Source organism: Leptidea sinapis, chromosome 10 (genome assembly GCF_905404315.1).
Source record: "Leptidea sinapis chromosome 10, ilLepSina1.1, whole genome shotgun sequence".
In the NCBI taxonomy this organism is placed as follows: Eukaryota; Metazoa; Arthropoda; class Insecta; order Lepidoptera; family Pieridae; genus Leptidea; species Leptidea sinapis.
In genome coordinates, this window is record NC_066274.1 from 509,831 (window position 1) to 528,300 (window position 18,470).

General features: G+C 34.8%; 2 protein-coding genes across 2 annotated transcripts; both read right to left on the reverse strand.

Moving 5' to 3' along the window:
• Positions 1-324: 324 nt before the first annotated feature.
• LOC126966549 (glycolipid transfer protein) lies at positions 325-10,281 on the reverse strand. Its single transcript, XM_050810684.1, has 5 exons — positions 8,605-10,281; positions 7,866-7,921; positions 6,988-7,100; positions 5,463-5,613; positions 325-3,076 (listed from the first exon to the last, which is right to left on the reverse strand). Exons 1-5 carry the CDS (start codon positions 8,720-8,722, stop codon positions 2,915-2,917), a joined length of 600 nt encoding a protein of 199 aa, XP_050666641.1. The 5' UTR covers positions 8,723-10,281; the 3' UTR covers positions 325-2,914.
• LOC126966502 (uncharacterized) lies at positions 8,605-12,353 on the reverse strand. The gene is made up of 2 exons (XM_050810606.1): positions 12,244-12,353; positions 8,605-11,972 (listed from the first exon to the last, which is right to left on the reverse strand). The coding sequence occupies exons 1-2, from the start codon at positions 12,244-12,246 to the stop codon at positions 10,323-10,325; spliced, it is 1,653 nt and encodes a 550-aa protein (XP_050666563.1). The 5' UTR covers positions 12,247-12,353; the 3' UTR covers positions 8,605-10,322.
• Positions 12,354-18,470: the final 6,117 nt, after the last annotated feature.

The following is an 18,470-nucleotide window of genomic DNA, read 5'->3' on the forward strand; positions in this document are numbered from 1 at the left end:
CCATCGTCTGTGACAGAACTGTTTGCGTCACAATAAAATATTTTAAAAATGCCGTTGTGCGTTGTGATAGTGTTAAAACAATACTTTATAAGTATTTGTTACATGATTATTTAAGGGAGAAAAAATTGTGTAACTGGTATCGCCCGTAACCGTACCTACACACATTAGCATAAAACTTGCTAATATCACGGCGCGGAGTCCTTCTTTTTTTACTCGTCCGTGTGTCCGTGTGTACCTACTTACTTAAAGATAATATAATCTTAATGAATGAACTCAATTGATTGTCGATTTCTGATGGAAACAGTTGATAAATAAAGTACAATATTAATTGAATAATTTATTATTAAAGCATTTTATTCATATTATTGTTAAAGAAATTGCTCCGTAAATACCTACTCACATATAATTATCCATACAGAAGTAGAAATTAATGATACTGCAATACGACCTACAATAGTAGTACCTCCCTATCAAACTTGCAGTTTTAAACATTTCAAGAGCACCTCGCTTTATTGGGCTAATTTTCGTTCTACCTTCACAATGTTCGTTCTCGAGCAAAGTAGCAATAGTAAATGAGGAATAGTGACTAATCGTCTCGCGAGCCTACTTTCAAGCTTGCTGCGGCCGTCTGCTAACAGATTGCTTCTCATTTTGATCACAGATAGTTTCTGGTCTATGGGCTTTGTAATTGTAATGTTGTATAAATATGCGCTATGTACTAACATAGTAGGTACTATTTATGTGACAAAAACAAAAATTATAAGAATGATATTTTTAATTTTAACTTTTGCCTGGAAAAGCCTGTGTAAAAATAACGGCAAAGTTACGTACGGAATTTGTTTTTCTTAAAAAACCTTTGGGGTGATTTTCTTGTAAACACTTAAATTGAATAATACTTTTATGATTTTAAATATTTTTGTTTGATAATGAGTTTTTGTGTGCAATGAGCCGATGGCGTGTTAAGTTAGTTAAAATATACAATGAATAAATACCACACTAATATGTATAATAGGCAATTATGAGTATGGGGAGATATACCTACCAAGTACCTATACCCCTAATATTTTGTCACAAATATAAAGCTCTGTTCAAAGTGAGGCAAATAACGCGCGGGATGCGATTTAGAGCAATTCGCTCGCTCGCTGAGTCTCTCAAACTGACGCGACTTCCCGCGTGTCATTTTTCGTTCTTCAGTGGAGAAACATTATGCATTGTGAGATCAAACAATCCCGCCGGGCGTCCCGCTCTTGTTCCGCTTCAACTTTGAACATGTCCATCAAAGAGTATAATAATATATAGGGAAAAGAGAGCCCTCTCTATGCATTATGAGCTGTCTATTTGAAAACTAGCGCCATCTGGAGATTGGCCCCGAAAATAACTATATATAAGCTCGAAATTATAAAATTCATTTTGTTGTGACGCAATTAAATTACTAACTCTACTTTTTAATGTAGGTATAGCAATTTTTTATCATGCTGAAATTGCGCGTAGAGTTAGTTATTTAATTTTGTCACAACATAGAACATAAAGGATAGATTTAGTAGTGTAAATATGCAAAATGGAACACGAGAGCTACATACATGCGCAAACGCTAGAAGTAACCGCCATTTTATGACCAGTGGGCTGTGACACAAATAAAGAAAAGTTGAAAGGTTTCAAAGCGAGTGACAGCTGACAAGGCTTTCATTTTCGGGCCAACTAACAGATGGCACTACAGTCTTCTGAAAACGTCACTATAAGGCGTCTGTTGTCCATACAAGTAAGCTGACACAATCGGCGCGAGCGACTCCCGTCCCGCGCAATAGTAGCCTCAGTTTGAACAGAGCTTTAAATAAGTACCGCATCAATATAATTATCATTAAAAGTAACATTTTTTGGCTACAGTAATACTCTCCACATTAATTTAACTACTCCTCTCTCTCTATGTATGGATATCTATATTATTATAGAGTTTAGGGAAATATAGCAATATGCCCCTAATATTTTATCACAAACATACATTAAATAAATACCGCATCAGCACAATAGGCAATAAAAGTAATATTTATTGGTTTTCCACATTCATTTCAGCACTTACTCTCTCTATATGTTGTATGGATAATTATATTATCCTAGAGGTTTTCTAATTTGGACTATTTTCAAGAGGGCAAAATTGAAGATTAAAACCAAATAAAAATTATAAAATATCTAAGTTAGACAAAATATTTTGTGTCATTATATTAATTAGTTGACTTATAGAACAATAAATACTTATTGCTAATAAATGATCTCTACAAGTCTAGGTACAATTATTTTTGTTACAAAAATAGAATCCGGATAAATTTAAAATATTGCTTTTGTTTATATAATTTTGTTTTTAATACGAATATCAACAAGGCGTTATTTCAACGAAAATAGGGTATAGGGTAGCCCTTTGATAGCTAATAAAAGTTTTACATGAAATTATTATCTAAAAATATTTTTATTATATAATTTCCATTGTCGTAGCAGTTATAATACCATTTTTTTACAGCACCAAATACATTAATATAGGATGTTATCAGCCATATTAAAATTTTTATAATACATCTCAGATGTGTTTAGTTAAATAAAACCATTTATATCCATAATGTTAATAAGTTAAGTATTTAAGTTATAACACTGTCTCATGCCAGATTTTGGCGAGTCAACATGTCCTGAGGATGCCTCGTGTAGAGGCGAAACACGTGTCGAGTTGTTTAAAATGCAAATATTGATGGAATTAACACTTAAGAAAACTGAAAACATTTGGATAATTATGGATTACCGCAAAGTAACGCCTACTTCAATAAATTTTCTTATAACACTGATGTAAACTACAGTATAGAAAAAGAAATTGATGACATTCAATAACTACATAGTTAGTTATTGATTTAAAATCGAAATTGTCGATAAATCACATCGAATTATTGTCGACAAAGAATTCATCAATCTTAGATCTCACTTGATGTAATGTTGAGTTAAACTTCGACAGATGAGCTTCAAATGCTTCCAAATCGTTTTCAGATCCAAATGACTTCAAGATCTGTGTATATGATGGTGACAATTTACATATTACCTGAAAAAAAAAAGAATTAATGTTACTCTATTTTTTTATTAGGACTAGTATAAATTTACTACAACTTAAGACTTAAGTATCAAATTCAAATTAAATTTTTATTCAAAAAAGGATGTGACATCACTTATTGAAAGTCAAAAACTACCACCCATTCCAAAATGAATGCCTCAGACCTGAGAAGAACGGGCGCAACAAACACAGCGAGCTTTTTTTTTATCAACAAAAAATGTTTACAAAGTAATATTGTACAATTAAACTTATTATTTAATAGCCTGAGGGCAGTCGCTCCTTTCCCAATCTGTGGTATCATTAAGAAAGTCATTTATGTTATAGTAAGCTTTACCACACAAACGTTTATTAACAATTCTTTTGAATAACGTAATACTTTTGTTTTGAACATAGTCTGGGATCTTGTTGTAAAAGCATATACATCGCCCCACAAAAGACTTACTAACTCGACTTAGCCGAATAGTAGGTACTATAAGTTTATGTCTGTTCCTGTTGTTAACATTATTGTTATGACAGTTTCTGGCAAATTCACTTATGTGCCTATGAACGTCCATCCCTACTCTGTGATATGTCATATAAAACTAAGTTAAAAGAAAATAGAAATAACAAAGCCGACTTAAACATGTTGCCTAATAAGTTTCTTAATATTTTTTTTTTATATATGAGAGGGGGCAAACGGGCAAGAGGCTAAAGGGATGGGTAGAGGTGAGGCAACCGCCCATGGACATCCGCAACAACAGGTGTGTCAAGAAATGCGTTGCCGGCCTTTAAGGTGGGAGTATGCTTTTTTCTTGAAGGTCCCTTAGTCGTATCTGTTCGGGAAGACCGCTGCCGGTAGTTGATTCCACAAAGTGGCTGTGCGAGGCAAGAAAATTCGAACAAAACGCGCGGTTGTGGAATGCCAGACGTCTACGTGATGCGGATGGTACTTTGCACGTAATGTCCGATGGTGGAATTCGGCATTATGCAGCCTTAACGCCAGCAAGAGTACCTAGCAATGTAATTAATATAGTTTTTATAACATTTGTAATACCTTCTCATTAAGATTTTTATGCCACAAACACACTACTCATTGGTTTTACTGGAACTAACTCCTACTAATATTGGTACTGGGCACAAATAACAAAACCTATATACAAAAGGAGTCAACTGGATCCATGTTAGGTCAACAAAAAGGTAAGATACTCGCATCTAGAACACTTAGATGTGTGGTGTACATCCAGTGTTATTCAAAATCACTTATTGAACCCATACTGAGAGGAGGCCCAGTTGATCTCCTGCCATTCACATCGAACCTCTGAATTAAATTATTTAAATATGAGATCAGAAGATCAAGCGCAGATCCTCTTTTACCATAGTGACATAGCATCCTGACCAGTGTTGAATGTTGAACAGAATCAAAAGCCTTAGATAAATCACAGATGTGTGATTCGGTTATTCCTCCCAGGCCTCAAAAATATTATATACTACTGGTGATACTGTACACGGGCCATACAGGTCTCTCTCGGGAAATCATCGACCAGTGCCGGAGAAACTTGTGTTTTTAATCGAGTCCTCTCTTGAGAAGGTCGAGGAAGGGGTTAAATTGAACCTTGTCCAATTAAACCCGCAGAAGACTCAAGTTTGCGCGTTTACCACTAAAAAAACCCCATTTGTCTTATCACCGCTATACGACAACACTTCCCTTAAAGCCTCGCCTAGTATCGGAATACTGGGTCTCGAGCGATTGCCGAATCCGTGGCCATCTGGAGTGCAAAGCCAAATTGGCTTCGAAGAAGCGGGGCGTCATTAATAGAGCACGGCACCACTTCAAGCCGACCCACATTCTAGCGCTCAACAAAGCGCAGGTCAGGCCACACATGAAGTATTGCTGTTATCTCTTGTCTAGCGCACCTCAGTATCAGCTCGATCCATTTGACCACGTCCAACGCAGAGCAGCTCGAATTGTCGGGTACCCAGTGCTCTGTGAACGGCTGGATCACTTGGCGGTGCATAAAGAACTCGTTTCATTGTGTGTCTTCTACCACATTTATCATGGGTAGTGTTCCGAGAGCTGTTTCACCTGATCCCAGCCGCCGAATCCCACTTTCGCACGACACGCCATTAGTGAGGATATCATCCCCACCATATGTATGTATGGCGGTCCTCCACAGTTTGGTTGTCAAGGAACTTTCTTTCACATATTACAAAGCTGTGGAATGAGCTTCCTTGTGCGGTGTTTCCGGGATGGTGATCACTTAACACCAGGTGGTAGGCTCGTTTGTCCTCCTTATATAAAAAAAATAATTATATAGAAATCTGTGAACTCCACTATCAAATATATAAAACTATATGCATGTACAATACATAAAAAGTTGTCATAAAATGAAGTACTCACACTAAATAGTTGCTGAATAGTCCAGCTGTGATACTGTTTCACAGATCCTTTATATGCACTATTAAAGATCCTTTTCATGTTTATATCATTGTTTTTCAATTTTGTTTCATTCAAAATCTCTTGGAATACTAGTTCAAAAAACAGTAGTGCTCTGCAATTCAATTAATAAAAATAACTATAATTTCAACAATCCTCCTTATATGTCTGGTTATAATGATACCAGTCAAAAGATAGGTGGTATACAATTTTCTTTGAAAAAAATTAGTTAAAGCAGACTACAGTTTTAATGGCATGGTAACAATGATAATGACTTATTCATCATTTCAGCCAGACATCCGAAATCCTTGCCCATGTGCAAGGAATTATTTATAGTGGCTCCAAAACTGCATGATAATTATTATAAAACTAGTGGCTTAAGTGCCATCGATTATAAAATCAAAGCCAACTCACAATCATAGGGCTTATACTTGATTGATTGGTGCTCTGCCTTCCCTCCCATCAATTTATATTGATGCTGTGATCATATTTCAATTTAACTCATTTTTTTTTACACTCTTACACAAATTATCTTGCCCCAAACTAGGCATAGCCTGTAACTATGGGTACAAGACAACAATATATTTAATGCAATATACTTACTGAAACATACATAAATACATATAAACATCCATGACTCGGAAACAAACATTCATATTCATCATATAAATGATTGTACCTACTGGTATTCGAACCTGGGACCTCTAGGTCAGTAACCACTGGACTATAGGGGTCGTCAAATCAACAAAAAACTTATAAGTGCTGGAAAGACTCACTACTAACCAATAACTAACATGTAATTTGCACACAATGGGCCTTACAATAATTGTAGATGGAGTTTAGTTAAAAATGCAATGCTGTGGCCCCTATAATTTAATTACAGATGCTGTAAGAACAAATCCCGTTTAAATGTGAAATTTGCACTCTATGGGCCTTACACTTGTGGATTGTCGAGTTAAAAATCCAATATTTCACTCCACTATGTTCAGTCTCCTAAAACATCTTGCAATTACCTGCTGCAATTTTACTGAACTGGTATAACTAAGAGACCCTTAAAACACATCACTCAACTCATGGTTATAGATGTCCATGTGCTGTTGCCTGACCACTTCCTATCATGTGAGCCTCTTGCCCGCTCTTTTAAAATAATCGTTCACCAACAGTTTACACTGTGAACATTTTGGTGTGAATATATATGTATACACTTTATTAACACATTCACTGCCAACAAAATAAATAAAAATAATAGCTACTTAAAGCGAATTTTGATTACATTTTTTGGTACATATGAATGTTTGAAAATATGGATAAATGTACACTCATTATCATAAGTTGACTATATTGCCAGAGTTTCCGCACAAAGCAACATTGACTCATCTCAAACGCCGGCAATTTTCTGACTACTACAAAATGAACGGGACACTCTCACTCTCCAAGTAAAGAGCACTTAATGTGTTAATATTAGTACTATAAGAAATTTATTAGATACCTATTAAGCCACAGCGTAGCATCAACTGCAACTGATTTGCCTCTAAGCTTTTCCATCACCAAAAGCTCTATTAGACAGGAGTCATTGTTATAATCCAAGATGCTTTGTATTTTCTGAAAAACAAAAATGTTAATTAGTATTAATAACCCACAATAATAAAAACAATATAAATTAACTATGTGTTTGGTGATTTCTATTAGTTCACTACTCTAACTAAATTAAGGAGAATTCAATCTAAATTTCTGTAAGTCCATTATATTGTGTTTCAAAAGCTACTCAAGTCCAATCTATTAATTAATCAAAAGCTCAATAATACAATTTGTTAAGTCTGCAGTGAAATTTAACTTAGAGATTCAACTGTAGTATGATAACCCACTGTTGTTAGCGACACATGACCCATAAGGAGTCCATAGTGGTTATTAATAAGATAAGAAGACTATAATTTACTTATGTAAATTTAATGTGTGTTTTATTAATTTGCTGTATATGTCACAGCCTGCTAGCCAACACGCTTCATAAGCTTTTCAATAAAAAGCCTGCATAATAAAACCATGCTTCAAGTTTTCTGGACTAAGAAGATAAATGGGCAAGCACAATTGCTCGTTCAAGAGGGTAAGAGCAGAGATAGTAAAGTAAGACTGGCATTCACAGGGACAACACATACTGGTAGGTAAAATATGAAATGTAAACACTTAATATGTATAGGTAGTAACATGAAGATTATTTTAATTAAAAACAGAAAAAAATTCATATGGTATGACTAAGATACGAAATGCAATCAAGAAATCTTCTTTTTCAAAGCTCAACATGCACAGTAAGCAAAGCAATGTTGTTAGGATAGTACAGTACTTAAACACATCCCCATTTTTAGGACTCACTTCAATGTTTCCTTGCATGTCATTTTTTACTGGAGTAAATATTTTTCCAAAGCTCTCTAAAAAAAGTAATGTATTCAACTTTAATATTTTTAGTGTTAAAACTGCTTTGTAAATTAGTCTGCCTACTACACCATACGACACTATATTAAAACCCAGTCTTGGTGGGGCACAAAGCTACCATTGCCTCTCATTTAGTTAGATCCCAGCCCACCACCAATTTTCGATTCTCGGAATTCATATGTATTTAAGAGAGTAGTAGTAAGTAAGTAATATTGCATGTAATGTAACAGTTGATGGTAGACCGTGAATACATTTACCATTTTACCATGACTGTGCTAGAAATGTTACTGGCAATATTCAATAGAAAAAGTGTGAGAATATGTCTTTGACGATACATTCTAGTAGGAATAGTATTGTGTCAGGTTTCTTTCAATGCCTGAAATGTTTGTAGCATACTGCATAGTCAAGAGTTGAACATAATAAGTATGCTGCAGTGGGCAATCGTAATGTTAGATTTTATTTAGAGATCTCATTCTATCTATGCAAGAAAACTATAAGAAAATAAAGAATGTCATTACAAAAAGATTACAAACACCACAAATATATTTAAAACTAGAAGGCTTGCTTTTTATATACGACCAGAAAGCCTATGTTGCTTGAATTGATTAAATTTGTACAGCATTTTAAACTTAAAACTACTTAGTATAGCTCATGCACTAAATTATTAAGATATACATACCAATAATAGATAAAAGTCCATTGGCTGCTTTAAGGAAATCGCTCAAGTTGATTCGGCCATTTTCAACAGATGGAAAATGATGGATTTGATCCAGTGCACAATTTTTTGTATCATACATACTGTGTTCTGCCAATAAAATTGGTCAAGTAAAACAAGACTTCCATGCTCTTTTAGTGATAAGATAAACGATTAGCCTACATGCTCCTTTTTCAGTCACTTCTTCATCCATCCGCGAAGACAGTTCAGACATTGTAATATATTCAATAAGTACTAAATAAAAAAAATTGTAATCTTATGTTTCCAAAATAATAATTCTTAATTTAAAATTCTGAATGACAATCATTTAGCTTCTAGCTTAATTATCTGTTCTCTTATCTCTATACTCATTACTCAAGTCTCAAACTCAATACTTTAAATTTCAATAGTCATATTCAGAACTATAATATAGAATACAGACTATATATAAATGCCAGCAGCAGCTGATGTAGGTAAAACAAAAACAATTAACGGCCATTTTCAATAACCTATCTATCCTTAGTTTAACTTACAAGAGGTAGGCAAATCTATCCTCTACGCTTACTTACATTTCAATAACCTGTCGACTTATAGCATTGGACTAGGTAGGTGTATCTTTATTGGACATAACTATGGATAGATAAGATCTTGTCATTAAACGGCAATGTATCCGTAACTAGAGATACGTAATTATAACCGGCCCTTAGTAAGTAACAACTAAATGACGTGCAAAATATTTCAGATAGGTATGTAGGTATATATTTATGTTAATTCAGCCAGTTTTGAATTTAGTTAGGCGACTGATGTAAAATGTAAATCAAAAGTAAGTAATTAAATATCGCCTGACAAATTCTTTATAGGTACCTATTAGGAAACTTGAATTTTGAATGTTGGAAGATCATACCCAATTTGAGTGATTAAAGGTAGGTAAAAGTGGTTTATAAATTATAATATACACTATTTTAAACAACTATATTGATAATAGGAATTTGACTGCTGATATAATATAAAAGAAAGAAAAATATAGAGATTATTCTCTCAATGCCCCATTGGTGTCTATATACTTTTCAAGTAAGTAAAAGTACTCTGTGCTATATATAGTCTATACCTACTGTTTACAAAAAATCGGCACCTACTTACTTAAGTAGGTACCTAGTAGCGTTCAAAAACAAACCTGTTATCTAAGTATAAAGCAAATTTTTTACTGCTTAGCTTTTGTGTGTTTGAAAACTAACATGGCTTTCAGCCAGTGTTGATTTCCTACCGACAATTCACATTCCAACTAGTTATGATAAGATTACTTAGCCTCTATTTTGCTTTACTTATCCGATACATTAATATCTTTAGGCTTATCTATATTAAAATATTCAGTCTTGGGTAAATTAATATCTTTTTGTCGTAAATTTGTATTTTATCTTTCTGGATTGGACAGTAAAAGGACATGATAATTATAAATATTTCACATGCCTTCCTAAGCTTTAACAGGCTGAAAAGCACAAAAATTCTGCAGCTGTAGGCTTTAGGCGTCGTACATTGAATAGGTATTGTAAGATAAATTCGTACAGATAGGTAGCCGGAGCGCAGTATTATATTCTTATTTAAAATATTGGGTTCTCAGAAAATTTTAAACTTCGTAATTCCGACACCACTTAGTTTAGATTCAACTTAAATGCAGAAAAGCTAGACTAGGTAGGCTAGTCTATTTAGTAGGTAAACGTTTGCTTTAGCACATTTCCTAAATCATCTTCAACGACAACAGTTAACATTTTTGTCTTATGTGAAAAGCTGAAAGGCAATAAGAATCGCTTTTCGGGTAACACATTTGTAAACTCATAGGAGTCAAGAACCATTCCATTTGACTCATCCCTAACTTCGACTATTCTTATTCCTGCTGTCGATATGATCATCATCTTGTTTTTGTCAAACTTCAAGTATCGCGTTATTGCTTGTCTCTCTCGCCCGAACTCATTGTTAAACCAACGGTGATATGACAATAGAATTGCACAGTTTCTTGTCCAATAAATAGAATCATTACCGTTACGATTCATATTTCGTTTGGTATCTGATATTCTATTCGTAATTGAGGAGTACACGCTAGAAGGTCGAGTGATTGGTGTGACATTGGGACTTCTTCGAACAATATCTGATTTTGACATTGAAGCGAAATTTCCAAGTGTGGTCTTGCTCCTTGGACCTAAAACTCGCAAAGGTTCTGCTACATTCATTGTAACATTTATATTCCGCTGTAATAAAACAGTTGAATGTTGTACCGGTTTGCCGTTGAAATTGTTCATGCTATCTTTGATGAGGGCTGATCTTTTATTCCCCACCAAAAAAATGCGGTCTATGTTGTCAAACCCCCTGCCCATTATACCATCTTTGGTATGTCCAAGGTCAAATGTATGGCCCAGTTCATGAAGAACAGATCCCAAAGTAGTCGCAAAACATCCGCCTAAAGTGCCACGGTAGCCACTATCATCCATAAATCTCCGTGTATTTACAGGACTGCATTCCAAAAATGCATCAATAATGTCAGAAGTTGACTTAGGCCACGTATACAAGCAAGCTGTTCCGAACAAAGCCAATCCACCTCCACCTAGTGCAGCATATGCTTCTGTATATGATAAAATTTCATCATGAGTCATAGGTTTATCAATATCAGTGCCTTTAAATCTTGTACAAGATATGAAAGCCAAAAATTTTCTCTCAGAGCTTCCCAAGTCAGATAGCATTAATTCTCTACCAAAGTGAGTCCATAACTCTTCTTGTTTCATTTTCCGGGCCTTGTTTACATTCAATGAACTACTAAAAACTATGCATTCCGAGTTCTTATGATCGACTTCATGTTCAAGCTGAAACGTTTTTCGACCAACACCGCTTTCGTAAAGCTTTTCTGCCGTAACACATTGTATTAGTTTGGAACCAATAGCAATACGAGAACATGCACTTTTAATGGAATTTTCCACTTCAACTGGACTTTGGAAACAACCATCATGGCCTTGGCAAACTATATATACCGGTGTGACCCTTAAATTTGTCTTTCTGGGTTCATAAAATAGCGTAAATAGATTTTTATGTACTCCTGCGTATTCCAAATCAATCATATTTTCTCCCAGTTTCAGTTCAAGAATAATTTTGAATTCTCTATTGTAAATATCCCAAAAGGATTCCCTTTTGACTCCGTTATATATCACGATACATCGCAGTTTATCGTAGTTGTTACATACACCAAAAGTGATATTTCCTTTTAGAAGAATCAGTGAATAATTTACTGTTTCACCATGCTGAAAATTTGTTATGAATATGGAATTCTGGTCATTCTTGTTGGTCTCATTCATCCGGTTATCCATTACCTGTAAATGACGCATTGGTGTATGTTGCATTGTGAAAAATGACTGACGTAAGATTAGATTATAATCACATTAAATAGCAAGCACTTAAAAATATTTGGATAACATTCTGTTGACATAGGTAATTGTAAGTGATAATATCACGTTTTATATGGCACTGTGTGTAGAAGATTTGCGAGTATAGTACAGTATAAAGTATGAACTAGTTTATTTTGTTTGAAATAGCACTAAGAGTTGTCACAGTTGAATTGTTTCACATTGAGTAATGACTCACCATGATGCGGTTATCGTGTAGCGCGCAGAACCGGCGCGTCAGGACGACTGCGGGTAAGGAAGGGAGGAGAGCGGTGCGGTACGTAGGCCGCTTGGCGACGCCGACTCTACCGTTCCTCTTCACTTGCCACATCTGACATCGCCAAATGCTAGAACAGTTTGTTTGCGCATGCTCCTAGATGCAATCCAACACCGACGTATTATAATTAACGATTTCGTCCGCGTCAAACTTTGCTATCTATATTGTCTAGTGTCCACCGTTTCGCATCACAATTTCACAGCACCGCGCTACTTAACACTAGAATGCTCCAACTTCGTTTTATTCAAATTTATCACTTTATATTTATATAATTATACTTATTTTCTTCCATCATCTGTACAATGTAGCTGAAAGTATGTGTATTGTGTACATATACCATATCATAGGTATATTCAATCACAACCAATTGTTGTCATGTTTAAAATCGCTATTTAAAATTAGTTATAGGCGTATGTAATTAAATAAAATTTCTATTATCTTTAATATACAATTTTTTTGTAGCAGTGCAAAAAAGTCTGTTTAAGGTTTTTTCTAAAGTGAATACCTACGTGAAATATTTGCAAAGTTTAAATTGATACATTAGCTTGACATTGCTATAGAGAACTAAAAATAAAAGTTTAAATTTATCTGTCATATCTTAATAGTTACTTTAACAAAAAAATTCTAACTGTGAACTTTTTATACCTATTTCTTTTGTGCGCCTGATATAACAGTCCGTTGATTAACTACTTGTGCGTGTTTAACAGTACTTTTCTCACAGGCGTTATTTGAATTTTCTATAATGTCATCAATAATCTTTTATTATGTTTACAGACCTCGAATAATATGTGGGTCAGACCTGGTTATCATAATCTATGTTATTGTTTAAGCACTATCTATATGGTATTAAAATATAAGTCTATTGATATCCAGCGTCGATAATGACGCACATAGATTATCAAAAAGCAAGCTGACATTGTAAGAGACACTTTGGATGGTATACTATCTTGAGAATCGTACAAGCTACCAATTTGGTGAAGGTATAGTACAAGCTACCAATTTGGTGAAGGTATAGCGACACCAGGCCCAGACACTTAAAAAAAATCATAATTCAAAGGTCCCGTTTGCATATAAGGTACTAACGACAGCCGGCTGACCTCACGCAGACAGTAATATTATGACAAGGCTCCGTCTCTGCTGCAACCCGCGGTCACCTGCGGTAAGGGCTATCAATATGTCTCATTTCAGAGAGGGTAAATAAAGAAGACGAATAAAAAAGAGTATCATCTATTTATATATTTTATTTTTATTAAATAAGTTTTTTTTTTAAATTTCCACTCCTTTTTACTCAAACATTTCCATGCATCCTGGAGGATGGCTTCAAGTTTTTTTTAATTATTTATTTTATATTGGAAGTTCCTTGCATCGCTTTCTCGTTTTGGAAGTGTTCCACTTTGAAGTGTTTTTATTAATTCCATGGTAGAGAAACGAATCACGTTTTTAGATGTACTACACGAAAATTTTGATATTCAATATGGTAAAGATAAAATATGTAGATAGGTATATAAATACATTTAAAAATATGCTGAAAACTATTATTCAAAGTAAAAATACATTAGGTAAATAATGTATAGAACATTATTTAAAATTTAATACTATTACTATAAATATATTTAGAGAGTATACTATATCATATAGGATCAACAGAATTCAGAAGGGTTTTTATAAATGTAGGGAAAGGGATGGATATCAAACTATCTAAAAAGGAAGTTCGGTCATATTAAGGGCAGAAAAACAAAATGAACCAGATCCCTAAAGTAATGCCCGCATTCACATCATAGACTATCTATACTATGAAACCTTTATGAAACCTCGCAAGGTAGGTCAGGCAAGTGGTGTGTCCAAGGCGCATTCTTATCAATATGGTGGTAATGATTTTATCAAGTTTAATGACAGAGAACCATGACTTGTTAAGAAATAGTTGGATTTGTTCCTGTTTCGCCCGGCAAAGTTTCGCCCCACACAAAAAATTCTTGTTTCGTCCCAGATTTTATTCCTGTTTCGTCTCGAAAATAAGAATAATGAATAATTTATTATTTTATTTTTGTTTTGCCCCACTTTTTGTTCTTTATTCGCCCCGGGTAGTTTATTTATGTGTTTTACAACATGTTTTGTATGGACAGCATACAAAATATTTTAAAAATCATATTTTTGACGATAAATGTTATTAATGAACTCAACAAGTTAGTATTCACTACCAGAAATCAATTAATGGTAACAGGAGCCTTTTAACAAATTCAAATTTTACTTATTCAAATTGTTATATAAGTTGGTTTAAAAACTCAATATTTTTAAAAAGAAACGTGTACAACGTGTGCCCGCTAAACAAGCAAGTTTATGGCTTAAAATCCTAACGTTTATCTACCGCTTTCTCCACCTTCATCTTGATGCATGGACTTCGGAATCAAGATAGTTTTACTATGTACTTGGTCCGTTTATGATATTTTTGTGCCAAGTTTTATCGTTATACTTTTGAGAAAACCTAAGACAGCTGTGCCGCAATCTTCAAGAACATAATATCCTGTAATAGGTTAATGAACACCATTCATTCCATCGTTTGGTCTCGGGTAAACTATTGCTCTTATATATATCTAGAATATTGTTGTAATTCACATTATTTTTTCTGGCTGTACAAAAATAACATTTTAAAAGTGGGACGAAACAGGAATAAAAATCAACGTGGGACGAAACAGGAATGTGGAACAAAAATCCGGGGCGAAACAGAAACAAATCATTATTTGTTGAATTTCGGAATAATTTTAGCCTTTTAATTGACTACTTTCTGCCCAGACTTCACCCCAGGAGTCCCTGAGGTATAGGTCAGGATGAGCAGCTAAGTCCTGAGATATATCTTAAAGGGATATTTGTCACCACACACCACAGCTTCATTTTTCTGATGAAAACACTGGTGCACCCGTACTGATTGGTTATTTAGTGCCGCTGTGTTTGTCTCTTGGATGCTTAGATCATTTGTACGTTTAGATAGACTATGACAGTTGTGAAAACGTCGAAAAAATAGACTTTAGAAATAACGTCTATTATGAGCAATTCACGCACACTAACACAGTGTCATACAAATCGCGAAATAATATTCCTGGCCTGTTTAAAGGTATAAATTATTTAAGCTTGGATGACGGATGCAGTCTGGGTTGCCAACCATATTCTTAAATAGAGTATTGACTCTATTTCATGCAGGTATATTTATGATCTACAAGCTGTACGCGATATACAATTTAATCTCATAAATGTATAGAAAAAAACTTATAAAGGGTATAATTTTAGTAGGCCAGGAGATGTCACGGCCGTCCTCAGAATACGCTATCAAAGATTCACCACGATCCGATCATTGGTTTCGGAACGCATTGCGAACAAACAAACAAACAAATAAACAATAACTTTTATTTTTAGATATATGTATAACACTCATAGAGAACATTGTACTATTTTTTTATATTATCTGAATTTTTTGCACATGTCAGTCATGTGCGTTCACATAGCACACACAAGTCTTGCTCACAGAACAAATAGCTTCTTTGTACTAAAAGGCATAAAACTCGGGCATTTCCGAACGCCATCACATGTCTAAATATGAATGTCAATGTAAAAATAGACTTTTAAAAACCTTAACATATTTTATTGAATTTGAAACAACCCTCTATTGATAAATATAGTAATAGTAGTAGAATTTCTTTGAAATGAGAAATAATTATTTACTTTTTTCAGAAAAACGTGGCAAAGGGTCCACATAATATGAGAAACAACGGAGTAAAGAAAATAACTAAACAAAGAGAAAGAATGCGTCCGCTTCGATGCCATAGACAGTAAACTAGTCAATAATTTTATTTCGGTTATAAGGGCGCCTTACCAGTGAAATTATTGGGCTAGTGAGACTTTACATCTTATGTCTCTTAGCGTGGAGCGCAATAATTGTGATGCTTCTCAGATTTTTGGGTTTATTTTCAAGATTCCTGAGCGGCACCGCATTGTACTGTGCAGGGCGTATGCTCGCCAAAGCTCCGGAAATTGAATAAAGGAGTTGTTTAAATTAAGGAAACGTGCAGTCGTGTGTTGCCGAGTGCGGTTGTCATGAATGACGTCAGAGGCTGATGGGCCGGGTTGAGGAAGTAGCCGGGGCTGAGTCGTAGCAAGGAGCCGGTCGTTGTCCCACTGAACGCAGCACTTTCGCTTTTATCGGCGAACGAACCCGGCCCATTAGTAAGGCACTCACGTGGTTGCACCATCACAGCTGCCGCGCGGTTTTGGCCACGTTTGTCGCACCGGTATGCATACAAATTGCTCGTCATTTAGAATTGTTATGTTTGATTTCTCCTCACTGCTGCTTCTTGGTAGCCCTTTGCAAGGATTCATAAGTTTGTGTGTTGTGTAAGTTTTGCGTTACCACTACGCGTAGCGGCATCTTGGGTGTATTATAATGAAAAGACGATGAATACTATCTTTCACAAATTTCTTTTTACTAATTCGTTAATAAATCATTATGTTTGTTGGATGCGATTACTAATTATGACAGTAATCACGACCATCATCCTTACACAAACAATGAGTTCAAGCTCTAAAACTTTTAATGAAATATTTAATATTTAAAACGTTTTCAAACTTTGAACATCATATATTGCATACACCACCTTCCAAACTAATTTGTTATGTATATTACAGCCATTGTAAAAACAGGAGTGGCCCTTGAGATTCTTGTGTGTTCTTCCCTCGATCTCAACATTTCGGAACATATGGTAGATTCAGTAATTTAAAAGTAATATTTGTAATGACGATTCAAAAGCGCTTAGTTTAAGCCCAATTGAATGAAGTTTATTTGACTTTAACTTTAATATAGAAGAAATTTTTGGGTACCTTGACACTTTCACTTGATGAGATTTCAACTTTTGTGGCACACGCCTTTTTAAAGATATTATCTTCATTATCGACTCGTCGCCTTGAGACATAAGATGTTAAGTCTCATTTGCCCAATAATTTCACTAGCTACGGCGCCCTTCAGACCGAAACACAATAATGTTTACGCATTACTGCTTCACGGCAGAAAAAGACGCCGTTGTGGTACCCATGCGTCACTCGAACGGTTGACTCAGTTGGAAGAGCACTCGCACGGAACCTGAGAGGTCGCGTGGTCGAGTCCCGCATCGTTCATAAGTTTTGATTAAAAATTTAATACAAGACTTCGATATTCGTAAGGTAAAATATGTATTAGTATAATATTTTTATATATAAAATTCTCATGTCGCGGTGTTTGTAGTTAAACTCCTTCGAAACGGTTTGACCGATTCTCATGAAATTTTGAGTGCATATTGGGTACGTTTGAGAATCGGACAACACGAAAATATTTTTTTTTTTTCAAATTTTTTTTTAAGTTGTGTGATTATGAGTCAGCATTAAAAAATACATACAACTAATTAAAATTTGAAGCAATCTACGATCAACAGTTACTTTTGTATCGCGATTTTAATATCGGCAATACAACGTTTGCTGGGTCAGCTAGTTTTTATATAAAAATTAATGACGGAACTAGTATCTAGTACAGCTTAAATTCAAGTGCAGTCGACGGACCTGAATTTCAGCTGTCCTAAATACTACAGCCCTTCATCACACCCGCCAGCTCAGCGTCAATACTTGGTAGTAGGTATGGTATATTTCCTAAGGGTAGACTTACATTTACGCATTACTACAATAAGATTATCATAACAGAGACAATTATATTAAATTTTTAATCAAAACTTATAAACGATGCGGGACTCGACCACTCGACCTCTCAGGTTCCGTGCGAGTGCTCTTCCAACTGAGTCAACCGTTCGAGTGACGCATGGGTACCACAACGGCGTCTTTTTCTGCCGTGAAGCAGTAATAACTGTAAGATTGACTGAGGTTAGACCTGGGATGACATCTTCATAGTGCTTGGATTCTTATATTGACAAGGTTATAACAGCTAAGGCATTCAAAATGATGGCTCATGTCTTCCGGAAATGAAGAGATTTTAATCCTAAAAACGTACCTATATGATGTTTTATAACTCTTTGGAGTTTAGAAGGATAGAAATTATAATAAATGTCCCGTTAAATAGATCGCCTCACAGGTGGATAAGTATCTATTGATTAACCCCCTTATTCATAATGGTCTGCTAA

Coding starts and splice junctions, on each gene's coding strand:
- LOC126966549 (XM_050810684.1), bottom strand. CDS start 8,722: ATGTATGATACAAAAAATTGTGCACTGGATCAAATCCATCATTTTCCA. Junction 7,922..8,604: donor TGGACTTTTATCTATTATTG/GTATGTATATCT, acceptor TACTTTTTTTAG/AGAGCTTTGGAAAAATATTT. Junction 5,614..6,987: donor GCTACGCTGTGGCTTAATAG/GTATCTAATAAA, acceptor ATTGAATTGCAG/AGCACTACTGTTTTTTGAAC.